This window comes from Plecotus auritus (assembly GCF_963455305.1).
Source record: "Plecotus auritus genome assembly, chromosome: 1".
NCBI classification, from domain to species: domain Eukaryota; kingdom Metazoa; phylum Chordata; class Mammalia; order Chiroptera; family Vespertilionidae; genus Plecotus; species Plecotus auritus.
Genome location: NC_137770.1, coordinates 233625400 through 233638800, shown reverse-complemented (window position 1 = coordinate 233638800; position 13401 = coordinate 233625400). Strand labels below are relative to the sequence as shown.

Below are 13401 nucleotides of genomic sequence, written 5' to 3'. Positions count from 1 at the left end.
TGCCAATGACCCGAATGTGGGCCAGCAACGCATGTCCAACCCGAGGCTTACGATTAAAACTGAGTTCCCAGATCATAAGCGTCAGAAGCAAGCTCTCTGCTATTTGTTCCCCTGGAAGGTTCCTGGAAGACCATTATTTTTCATCGGAATCGACAGGGAGGAGGAACAAAATTGCAATCAATACAAGCTTCCTTGAAAAAGGCACATGCTCCATGATAAAATGATTCCAGCAGCTCCGAGACTTCTATTCAAAGAGGCCAGGAAAAAGGGAAATTCGATGAGGTTGCAACATGTACTCGGAGATGCTAAGCTGGTGATCAGAGAAGGGACAACATAGTTGAAAGAAGAGCACAGGGCCGGGGAAAGGACACATAAGAGGCCAGCTATTAGAAAAACCTCTAAGGCGGAGTTTCTTAAAGCAGGGCCCCCCAACCAAGCATCAGCCTCATTTGGGGACTTTTCAGAAATGCCGACTCCCAGGCCCACCCCAGACCTACTAAATCAGAAACCCAGTAATGTGTGTTCTAAGGAGCCCGCTAGGGAATTCTGTTGCAGCCGGAAGTTTCTAAGAGCCAGCTCGGTCCCCAGTCCACAAAACGAGATGTGATTGACAGCTCTAGCATTCTGGGGTCCAAAGCGTCCCCCCTGAGAAGAAGCCCTACCTTGCTTTGCAGAGAGGACACCCGTCAGAGCACTGCTGCTGGATCTGCCCTGGCCTTTTGTGTTTTTCCGTCTCTCAAGAGCATTCTAAAGCAGGATTGGGAGAAAAAGAAAACCCTCTGTCAGAAAAGCCAATCATGAAAAAATGCCTCGTTACGTTTAGTCACATCCTCCCAGTTCAGCTCCCAAGAACCCTTGGCAAACCCTTGAGGCTGGCCCACCTGTTCAAGTTCCGAGTCCCTGCCAAAGGGTTGGGGTTTTATGGTCCCAAAAAAGAGGTTTTTAAAAAGTTGGTGCCTGGCAGAATGACAGCAATTTCCCTCTCCCAAATAGAAAAGGCACTCTATGCATATTTGTTAAATGATCAAATCTCAGTCTCATGTGTGAAGCCACTGGTTATGAAAACCCTTCCGAACAGACAAGAGATGGAGAACAGGTTCACTTTCATGTACCGAGGCCTAGAAGTCGTCGGTGGTATTTGGAAGGATTCCGTGGTTGGACCGGAAAAAGAACCACGGCCAATCAGTGATTCCTGCCGTGGACACAAAAAGGGAATGCATAGATGCCACCTAAATGTCATTCCTAGAAGAGACTCTTACATTGAAATGGATGTGTACTGCCCAGCAAGTGTGGCTCAGTGGTTGAGCATCAGCCTATGAACCAGGAGGTCACGGTTCAATTCCCTGGGTCAGGGAACATGCCCAGGTTGTGGGCTGGATCCCTGGTGGGAGGCATGCAGGATGCAGCTGATCAATGATTCTCTCACATCACTGATGTTTCTATCTCTCTCTCCCTCTCCCTTCCTCTCTGAAATCAATAAAAATATGTTTAAAAAAAGAACAAGGAACCAAATTATACCTAAATAATTCTGCTAATAAAAAAAAATTGATATGTACTATACAGCTGGTGCTTGGCAAATAGAAGAGCAGAAGACATGTTCTTGAATGCATTCGTGCATATTTTAAAGTTATGTATTAATTATACATCTTTAAAGCTGTATTCTTCTTCGGCTGCATGGGTATATATAGACGTGTATAAACTAACGTGTGGCCCCCACAGAACGGAAAAGAGGAACAGCATGGAGATTTCTGAGGAAGAAAAAAAAAGCCCACGTCAAAAGCCAGGAAAATGAGAAGGCTCTCTCCCCCAAGCATCTAGACTGCTGTAAAACTTCCCCCTCAGCAAGGGAAATCAATCTATTTTCAAAGCAGAGAAACCCAGGAGATTTCTCTAATTATAACACTTACAAGTAACATCTGCAGAAATAGATATTATCAAACTAATGGTGCTGGAATGAGACGAAATAACAGTGGGGAGAACTTAGACACCTTGTCCTTCAGGGTGACGTGAATACTATGGTCTGGGTTGTGATTTCCTAATCTTTGTTTCTCCGTCGCTCGGAAACCGTTTTCTTAGGGACGATGATGAGACCAATAGCATCTGGTGACAGAACAGTTTCTAGAAAAGCCAGGTAAGAAGCCTGAGGTCGCATGGACCGACCGAGGCTGTCAAGGGGCCGTGTCTGGGTTCTGGGGTCTCTGTGTGCCCCGTCCTGATAACAGCAATGAAGGAACTCTCGCAAAAGCTGTTTTGTTGTCTCAGGTTTAATTCTCATCAGTTACCTCGGTGAAAGCTCTTATGGGCCTCTCCCTGGGAGGGCAGGCAGGCACTAAAATATCTTTGGCACATAAAAGAGAATGAAATAGGATGACATTTAGACGTGCAATGGAATCACCAATGCCATCACCATGGCTCTGCTACCTTGTATTTGGCAATGTTGGATTTCAAGAGGTTGACCTCTTCATGAAGTTGCTTTAATCGCTCTTGAAGATACCTGGAAAAACAAGTACAACTAGAAAGTGGGGGCAACAAGCAAACAAAAACAAAGAAAACCAACACACACACATTCACATAGAGCGGAGGAAAAAGCACATGCCTCCAGAGCCATCTTTTACATACAATGCTTCTCACCACCGAAGGGCAGGGCGGGGAGGAAAGCGCGCCTGTGCGACCTCTGCTTAAGTGGCTGCGATCAAGGTCAAATATGCCCAAATCACAGAAACCCCGCTTCAGAAGAGCCCCGTGCAGAGATCCCCTAAGGGATATCCACACGCTTTTCACATAATTCTCATTAAGATGATTCCACTGGGAAGGCAGGCGGGAAGAAGCAACACCAGACAGAACACTGAGTTAGACACATACACACACTGAAATTTGCCTCGGGGAAAAGAGGCAGCTCAGGGAATTTCTCAATTTATTTTCTCATTCTTTTCTCTCTCCTTGATAGCAATAACAGGCAGCTTTCACTGGCTCCCTGCCCTCTCGCACAATTGGGTGGGAGGGGAGAGAGGAAGGGGCACACGTGGGCGTGCAGGTGTGTGCTGCTTCTTTCTGACATTTATTACTAATCTGTGACATTAATATTATTATTTGGGTGGGGGGTGGGGAGATTGTGATGTTCCTTCCATTGTAAGGCAATTCTCTCAAATGTGAATAGGGCTGCAAATAACTCCTAGCCCGCAGGCCGGTGGTGAGCCAGCATTCTGCCTGCTGGCAGGCCCGGCCCGGCCACTTGCCTGTTCTCCATGCACAGGGCGTCCACGTCAATGATGCGGTTCTCATGGCCGCCCAGGATGTGGTTTAGCTCCTGGTTGAGCCTCTCCACCTTGTCCTGGTAGGAAGACCGCTCCTCCTTCACGTCCTGAAGCTCATCCACAGAGGCCTGCAGGTCATGCTCCAGAGACTCAATCTGAAACCAAAGGAAGCGCCCTTCCTCAAGATGTTGTTCTTCAGGCACCCGCTTTATGGCCAGCGGTGGAGCTTTCTGCGTGGCTGACTGATTTTTAGAGAGCGCATAAGACGACCTGCATGCTGTAAAACCCTGAGAGCCACTCACTGGAATACGATCAAAGCTAAAAGGAAGGGGCCGGCGTCCTGCCAGACACTCTGTCTAAGGAAGGTGGGAGGGGTGCACTGGCTTGGAGAAACAGAACCGATCCCTTACCAACATGCAGCATGTCCTGAAATCAGAGGCTCGGAGAGGCCAAATCCCGACGCTGGCAACAGCAGCCAGTGTCTTACAAACACAGGATTTTTCAAGCCTCTCTAGACCCAGAAATCGTGTTCTGCTCTTCAACACCAATTAGCAAGAGAAGGAAAGCAAGTCTGGGCTCTCTTAGCTGTTCCCTAACTGGGACTCTGTACCCGTTGAGATTTTGCCTAAAAAGCACTGCTCAGCATTTGAGCGGAAACTTGCAAATTAAGGCCAGTTTGTCACGTTTTGTTCTCTCCTTGTCTCTCCTGGGTGAGGGGGGGGGAGTTTCTTATCGTGTTCAGAACAATGGCATCCAAAGTAACAGAGCAGACCTGCTGGAAGCCAGGAACACAGAGGTGGCTGGGGAACCTCGCAGAGTACCCAGGAAGGAAAAGCACTGGGCTGGCACCCTCCTTCCTCCTCTGACTCGCATCCCAGACACCTCACACCCTCTGGGCAACAGGGACACAGTCCACTCTTCTGTGTGTTGTGTCCAGCTGTGCAAATCCATCTCCTGCTTTGAACGGATGTTAGCAATACCTGTTCCTTCGCTCTCTCCAGCTGCTGAACCAGGTCTTCACGCTCATGGGCTGCAAAGTGCCGCACACCGATTTCTTCATCTCCAAGCCTCTGTTTGGCAATTGTCATCCTCAAGAGCTGCATTTTCCATTAGTAGGAAAGAGAGGGAGAGAGTTAAAAGGAGTAGATTAAACAAACAAACCAACAAACCCAAGCACACCAGGCAGGAAGTTTTGAAAGATTTTCAAGAAATGCCAGGGAAAAGCAGAAGACAAAGAAATTCCTTGCCAATATCATAAGTTTTTAGAAATATACTGTATTTTGTCCACGCATGCACATACACATGTGTGCATGTATTAATGGTACAAGGCTATAGAAACACAGGCCTGGGCATTTGAAGGTGGATGTCCTGTGTAGCACAGCCCTGGTGAGGAAACCAACTCTGGGTTTCTTTTAAACTTAGCAGAAATTTTAAAAAAATGATAGCACACTCTGAGATGAGCATGCTCCCACACTCCTAACAATGAGGCCATATTATCAAGAGCCTTAAAGTGTCCCAACCTCGCCGAAACTGGTTTGGCTCAGTGGATAGAGCGTCGGCCTGCGGACTGAAGGGTCCCGGGTTCGATTCCGGTCAAGGGCATGTACCTTGGTTGCGGGCACATCCCCAGTAGGAGGTGTGCAGGAGGCAGCTGATCGATGTTTCTCTCTCATCGATGTTTCTAGCTCTCTATCCCTCTCCTCTCTCTTCCTCTCTGTAAAAAATTAATAAAATATATTTTAAAAAAAAGTGTCCCAACCTCATGATCCAGTAACTTCACTTCTGACTCTCTGGGCTAAGAATAATCCCAGACAGGGACTAGCTTTAGGAAAAAAGAAAAGGCAGATTGCACTGTTATTTATAGAAAGGGTAAACAAACTAGAACAGCCTCTAACAACAGTGGAATTGTTAGCAAACTATAATGCAATCCATCAATGGGCTTCTTTGTAGCTGTTTTAAATAAGGGTGATGTGAGCTATGCAATCCCACTGACATGTTTATTTATTTATTTTTTATTTTTTTTAATATATATTTTATTGATTTTTTTTAGTTTCAGGTGTACAGCATAGTGAGTGGTTAGATATTCACATACTTTACAAAGTGTTCCCTCCCCACCATATTTTCAATACCTACCTGGCACCATATATAGTTGTTACAATATTATTTACTATATTCCCTATGCTGTACTTTACATCCTGAGACTATTTTTTAACTACAAATCTATACTTCTCATACCCTTCACCTTTTTCACCCAGTCCTCTAAGCCCCCTCCCCTTTCAACCATCAGTCTATAGTCTGTATTGTTTGTTCACTTACAGTGTTCTTTAGATTCCACATATAAGTGAAGTCATATGGCATTTGTCTATCTCTGACTAACCTACTTCATGTAGCATAATACCCTGTAGGTCCATCCATGTTGTCACAAATGGTAAGATTTCGTTCTTTTTTTTTTTTTTTTCAAAAAAGTGACTGAGTAATATTCCATTATATGTATATACCACTGCTTTTTTATTCACTTATATATTGATGGTACTTGGGGTGCTTCCATAGCTTGGCTATTGTAAAATGCATATATTCTTTCAAATCAGTGTTGTGGGTTTCTTCGGATACATTCCCAGAAGTGGAATTACTGGGTTATAAGGCAGTTCCATTTTTTATTTTTTGAGGTAAGTAACTCCATACTGTTTTCCACTGTGGCTACACCAGTCTGCATTTCCACCAACAGTATGTGAGGGTTCCCTTTTCTCCACATCTTTGCCAACACTTGTAGTTTCCAAACTTTCAAAATAACTATGCATGACTTTCATAACATATGTTTATTTATATGTTTTTAAATCCCTAGGGATATAATTCCAGAAATGCAATTTTCCCAAGGATCCCCACAGAATGCATAGCTTCCCCACACGGCAGGGCCAAGCTTCACAGGCAGCGCCAAACCTCCAGGTAGAGCAACAATGGGAACTCGGTGAGACCAGGAAGATCCAGTGGTCCCAGAGGACCCTTTAGCTTCCCATTAGTGCCAGGCAGGTTGCCATTAGAGTGACTTTTAAAAGTTACGGTACTGCTTCCGGATGCTTCTTCTAAAAAGGTTGTAAGCCTGACACCCCCGCCTCCCTGTAGGGTGTGTGTGGACAGGCTTCATATATGGATGAGATCCTGGGGATAGTTTTTCCCTGTCACACAGATCCCACACGCCAGCAGTGCCTGCTTGGGACACACTTTTCCTTGTTCCTTCCAATGAATCTTGAGGGATTTGTTGCCAGTAGAGGAAATGGCTTTATTTTCAAGTCTCTGAAGGATTTAGGGGCAGGTGAGAGAAAGTTAGAAGGCAAAGTAGAATATTGAGTAGATTGAAATAATAACAAACTTGGAAAAGAAATGATGACCGGAGAAAAGTGAAGAGCATTTTCAAAGGACATCAGCTTGGGCTTCTTATTTAAAAATTACTCAGTTGAACTGGACATACTAGTATATTTATTGTGCACTTACTATGTGCCAAAGCATCATTTGGGTTGGGCAGACAATGTTCCAGGCAGCAGAACAGCTTATAGAAGACCTGGCAGAGGCTATACACAGACGATGTGTTTGATGGAATCTGATCACAGTCGAGCCACATTAGTCAAGGATTCTGTATTTTCAAATTTGCCCAAATTTATTTGTAACCTCAAAATCAGCACCCATGGCACTTCTAAATCCCGCATGGGCATGGGGGAACAAGTGCAGAGTTGCAAAAAATGTGTGTTGTCTATCAGCCTGGCTCCCAGCTGAGGGTGAAAGAGGCAATGCTCTGCCCTTGCTTAGCTCTCTGCACAAGTATCCTTTCCGTGGTCTATTTAGTGCCACATTTTTCTGCTTTTTTTTCCTGTTTAAAATGGCCCTCATGCATAATGCTGAAGTGCTATCTAATGTTCCTAAGCACAAGAAAGCTGTGATGCGTCTTACAGAGAAAATATGTGTGTTAGCTAAGCTTCATTCAAGAGTGAATGGTCGTGAGTTCAATGTTGATGAATCAACAATATGCATTAAATAATATGCATTAAACAGAAACAAAACACACATAAAACAAGATTATGTATTGATCCATTGACAAAAATGTTGTGACCAGAGGCTCACAGAAACCTGTCAACCGATGTTGGCACCAATTCGACGCCAACAAGAATCCCAATTTGGGATGTGGTGAAGAAGGAAACTTTATTCAGTGCAAAGAGCTCAACTGTGATACAACCGGCTGTGAGAAAGTGCTCTCTCTCCCTGAGCCAGAGGGAAGCTGACTTATATAGACAGAAGTCCCTGATCCTAGCCCCAATTGGTCTGTCCTCATGCAAATGAGGACTCCAAATCCTTGAAGTTTGATTGGTTCAAAAGGCACACTCTGATTGGTCAGGGAAGATGCTAATGGAGATATAGCTGCACAGCTCTGATTGGACAGGAAATGCCTCAGTTCTACTGGTTAAAATAGGAGTCCAGGAACTTCTTTATAAGGGCTGACTCAGATGGCAGGAACACATTGAAGGCAGGCAGTTCAGTGCAAGCAATGGGCAGTTTAATGCAGACTTCTTGTTAAAGTGTGGCTTGTGTGAGAGTTCCCTATTTACAAATGGCTGCCAGGTTCTGCTTTTAAATTTGAGCCCAGTTAGCCACAGGAGCCCTTTTTGGTAGGTATCTTCTTTCTCAGGGTTGACAAACCTAATCCTGTATTTTTCCTAGGAGCTATAGTTCTTTATGTGTTACTTTAGCATTTGCAACAACTATAGAGAATACAACTATGGTCAATAATGAGAATCAACTGCATTGGGCCTGGCGGGTATGGGGGGTGGAGCTTATAGCATCAAAGGTTAATTCAACTGAAAGCTGATCTGTGAGAACTCTTTCACGTTACACAGTTGCTTGGCTCAGGACTTGCAGAACCCCAAGTGGCTATACAGAAAGAAAAATAGCTAACCAAATAAAAAAAGCTTTCTCAAATCAAAGGGCGTAGGGACAGGTTGGCTTCTGCCTTTTGCAGTCTGAGGCAGCAGGAGAACTGTGACATGACTTGGAAAGTGGGGCTCTTTTCTTGATATATGAAAAGCCAGACTGGCGGCCTGAACTTTAAGTAATAAAACACTATGGTGGTTTTCCATTCACAATCCGCTTCACTGAGCACTTAATTTAGAATCACACAATTATGTTTGCTTAATGCCAATTAATTATTAAACATGTTTACTCAGGTCTGACAGCCATATAAGAGAGTCATCGTTTATATACTGGATGCCTGTTAAGCTTCAATAAATATGTTAACAATCATTTGGTGTTTAATGTGCATACAATATCGGCTATTAAACCTCAGGGCTAGACTGGTTGAAACACTTATTTTTAAAGTGAGGCCCAAGTTGGTGATAGCTGGATCATTAGTTGGATTTGACACTCAAGTGCAATCAGCCGAAGGCCACGCAGCAGGAATGGCAGGGCCCAGGAAGAGGTCTGCCTTTCCAGCTGACAGCTCAGAGGCTCTGGAGTCCCCCTGCCTCGGGGTTCACCTCCTGGCCCCACAGTCTATGAGCTGTGCAACCTCAAACATCTGCCTTGATGTCTCTGAGCCTTAGCATCCTTAGATGGGGTGAGGGGGAAGAGGAGTAAGAGAGAGACAGAGAAGAAAGACTGAGAGAGAAATAAAAGTTTTTAAAAATTGGGTGACTTTACCCTCCCCAGCTCTCAGTGTCCCAGACTGAGAGGTGGGCAAAATCATACTGTTCATATTTATACAGAATACCACTGTTCAGCTCTACACATGGCCATGTGCCCTGGACTTTACGGAAAATTTGAGGGTCCATCAGGGGAATTTTGACTAGACACAAGTTCCTGCCTCTCACATGCTGACTTCAGAACCTACATGAGAGAAGATGGGATTTCTCTGCGATACTTAGCACAGCCCCTGGAACGGAAGAAGTGTTCCATAATGTAGCTGCTATTATGACTGTCATTGGGATGATGGTCAGTGTCATCCTCCACGTACGTTTCCCCACAAAGGCCCCCGCTGGAGAAAGCAGAGCCCCCACACCAGCCTTATCTGTAGACCAAAGGCGATGATGATTTTCCCTCTTGGAAAAGGCTAGGAAGCAACTGCTCTGGGTGCTCAATTCCCACAAACATAGGATCAGAACTCCTCAGCCTGCCTCCCAGCGCCAGCCCTGGACGTGGCTCAGTGCCCTAGGCGTGCGCACACTGCCATCAGCGGATGCATTCATTTGGTGACTTAGATGGAAATAAATGTTTATGAATGAATTATGGGTGTGAGTCGTCAGCTTATGGACGAGGCGCAGCTGCAGCTGGGATGTGGCTGAAGGGACTTGAAATGAAGGGGCCAAATGGCTCTTAGGTGCCCATCCCCCAAATGCCCATTGAGTCCAACTCCCCACTCAACCTTGGGTCCTCCTCAAGGCCCCTGGCTCAGAACGTCCCCCTCCTTCCCTGATCTCTTCTCAGGCTTCATCCCTCGAAGCCTTCCCCATTCTCTCTCCCCTCCTGTCATCTGCCTGAATCCATCTCCCCCGCACCCCCCCCCCCCCCCGCCACCGCCCCGGGCCCCAGACAGTGGGGGGCAGCCAGGAGCAGGAACAGGCACCCCTCCCCAGGTGCTATCTGTGCTCAGATCCTGCTTCTGCTGATCTAGTCACCTTCTCAGCAGCCATCAAACCTCACTGGACCCCAGGGGACTTTTTTTAAAAATAGGAATTATCTTAGTTCATTCCGACGGCTATAACAGAATATCATAGACTGGGGGGCTAACAAAGAACAGACACTCATTTCACACAGTTCTGGAGGCTGGGAACTCCAATATCAAGGTGCCCCCCGACTCGGTGTCTGGTGAGAGCCTGCTTCCTGGTTCATGGATGGCCGTTTTCTCATGTGGCAGGGGGAGCAAAAGTGCTCACTGGGGTCTCTTTTATGAGCACTAATCCCATGTGTAAGAGCCCTGCCATCGCGATCTAATCTCCCCACCTCCCATACCAGCACCCTGGGGTTAGGCTTCAACAGATGAATCTCATGGGGACACATTCAACCTATAATAAGGCTAAAGGGACCCTGTAGACAGCACAGCTGTGAATGGCTGCCCAGCCTGTACGCTGCACAACTCCAACTCCGGGGCCTCCGTCTTCTCAATATGAAGATGTAAGTCAGTGATTGTCAACCGGTGTGCTGCAAGAATATTTAAAACATGCGACACCTGACTATGCAGTCAGGGGCAGTGACCTCTTTTCCCTTCGGCTGTCAAATAAAAAAAATGACAACAGCCAACACAATAATAGCTGCCCGTTGTGAATGAATCAAAATGATACCTATTTTTTGGGTCAGATCAGCAAACTTTTTTTGTGTGTGTGTGTGCCTCAGAATTTCAGTGATTAGTTCATGTGTGCTACAAGAAGAAAAAGGTTGAAAATCGCTGATATAATGATGCAAGGACCACTGTTGATGTAACTCTCGCTGTTGACTTAAATGTATTGTTGATGCAGAGCTTTGAAAGTGAAATCACCAGTCACAGTTGGTCTGGTTACAGTCCGTATAAAGTGCCTATTTGCCAGGGTTACTGGGAGGGTCAGCTGAGAGAACTGTTGAAGGATGCAGATGCTAGCCCTCCCTCACCCCCAATCCTGGACACGGATGCAAATAGCTCACCTAGGAAGAGGACAGCACCAAAAGGCACTTAGTAAACATCCGTGGGGCAGAGTGCTGTGCTGGGCAGCTTAATAAACAAGGCCCTGACTAGCGTTAGTTTTCCTGTTGCTTTTCTCCACACCCTCTCCCGCTGCCCCTGACTTCTGAGATACCCTCGATAAAACTGAACACGAGAGATTAAAAGGCCCCACGTGGGCAACTCTGTTGTGTATACCAGAGACCAAATTTCTAGTCCAGTTCCAGCTTTAAACAGAAGCATTTGTCACTTAAAAATACGCACACACACACACCAAAAAAAAACCAAAACAACAACACAGACCCAGCAGTTTTCACTTTCTCTCTCCCGGGCTCTGGAGATCACCGCACACACACTCATTAGTGTGTATCGATGTTGCCCAGCTAATGAGCACCCAATTTGGGCCAAACAACACGCTAGAAGTTTCCTTCACATGATGTTTTCAGTGGCTTTTCACTGCACTGGAATAAATGCCTCTGCCCTTTGGAGGCTAATGAGCTGCTCCCGGCCCACCTCCAACCCCATTGCTAATGCTCCCTTGTTCTGTTCTCCAGCCACCCTGTGCTTCAAATACACCAGGCTCCTGCCTGCCTCTGGGCCTTTGCACTTCCTCTGCCCTTGGACTAGCCTGCCCACATGTCTGTCCAGAGCCCATCCTTTTGACTCCTTCAGGTCTCAGGTTAAATGCCACCTCCTCAGAGAAGTCTTCCTTGGACACCATCACGGAAGCTCTTTACCCGCAAGTTACTCTTCCTCACACCGCCCTGCCCCGCTGTCTTCATCGTACTCACAGACATGGCCGCCTTCTCCTGCCTGTGTGCTCCCCACGGTCAGCTGCCCACAGCAGGAGCCTTGCCTGTCATCTGCACTGAAATAGCTCGGCACTCAGAGCAGTGTCTGGCTCTCCCAGGGGCCTCAAGTGCTCCTTATATTAGGGACCTCTCATTTGATGCTTCCCACAACTCTAGGAGGCAGACACTGTCCTCCCTTCTCTACAGCTGAGAACCCCCCGGGGGGCTGACACAGGGCTCTGAAGCCAGGTCTCCTCACCCGGGACCTGCTCAGCTCAGGAGCAGCCCTCACCCAAGGTTTCAGTCTTAACTCTCAGAGCAAACACACGCACCGAACTACCCACCAGGCCCTGTCCTGGGTGCTTACACATGTTAACCCATGTAAGTCCAACAAGCACCATACGAGGTGCTGCTACTATCGTCAATTTCAGGTGAGAAACTGAGACACACAGATAGAGTAACTTGCCCACATCGGACCTTACCAATGTCCGGGCCAGGCGTGGAACCCTGGCCGTGCAGGGTTCTAGAGTTTCTGCTATGCTGCCTCCCTCCACAATAACAACAACACTGCACAGTGCCCCCACCGTGGAGTGTGTCCTATTTCATCCTCACAAAAGGCTCACTGGCCCCAAGCTGGGCCTCTACCACCCCAAGCTCCGCCTACAGGTTCTCTTCACCTCTTCCCTGGGTTATTTGACCACCTCCCACCACGGTTCCTTCAGAGCTGCACATGATTAGATAGATACTCCTTCCCAATATAAACAGTGCCCCCATTCCGCACCCTCTCCCCCCACTGCCCCCCCCCCCCTGTTCTGCCAGGCTGCACACTACACAGTCTGTGTTTTACTTAGCACTTAGTTAGCACCTTCTGACACAGTGCGTTGTGCAGCTGTGCCCCTTCTCTGAGGGGGATACGTTCCAAGACCACTGGGGGATGCCTGAGACTTCGGATAGTACCAAACTCTACATGTACCATGGTTTTTCCTATACACACAGACCTTTCCACTTAAAGGAAGCAGTGTACAGCTTCTCTTTGACATATCCAAATTGCTAGCATCATATTCTTGTCATTGAGGCCATTAGTAAGTCAACTACAGGTGACTTATGCACAAGCACTGTGACATCAGGATCTGATAGCCAAGATGGCTACTAAGTGCCTGATGGGCGGGGAGTGTATGTGACGCAGAGATGCTGGACAAAGGGGGTGATTCATGTCCCTGCAGGATCGAGTGGGATGGCTGGAGATTTCACGCCAATACTCAGAACTGCCCTCAATTAAAAATTTATTAATTGTTTATATCTGGAATTATCCATTTAATGTTTTTGGACCATAGCTGACCACAGGTAACTGAAACTGTGGAAAGCAGAACCACAGATAAGGAGGGACTACTATATTTCATCAAACGTAAGTCTCTATCAACTTTGAGACTCACCATTATGCACCTCTAAAAAGAATACAAAATGTTAATCATAACTACATGATACCACTGACTAGGTCAGAGGTGTTCGCATGTGAAAACTGTGCATCTCAGAATCTGGGAAATATGATTGTGGGGAAGCACGGGACTTGGTTGGAAAGTCTGTAAGGAGGAATCTCTGAAAGGTCAGGGGCCTCTAGGGGACCCTTGCCAAAGGTGGCAGGCCATGTCTTGACTTTTCCAAACAAGTCTGAGCCCCCAGGTGT

The 13401-nt window shown here is 46.6% G+C and overlaps 1 protein-coding gene across 2 annotated transcripts in view; it reads right to left on the bottom strand.

The window, feature by feature from the left end:
* The window catches only part of CCDC149 (coiled-coil domain containing 149), a 107435-nt gene that overhangs the window by 27033 nt on the left and 67001 nt on the right, over positions 1–13401 (bottom strand). For both annotated transcript variants that reach the window (XM_080644700.1, XM_080644699.1), the window contains exons 5-8: positions 4235–4351; positions 3237–3409; positions 2422–2494; positions 663–747 (exon numbers count right to left, since the gene is read on the bottom strand). In XM_080644700.1, the coding sequence (XP_080500826.1) occupies positions 663–747; positions 2422–2494; positions 3237–3409; positions 4235–4351 (448 nt within the window). The remainder of the gene's footprint in view (positions 1–662; positions 748–2421; positions 2495–3236; positions 3410–4234; positions 4352–13401) is intronic.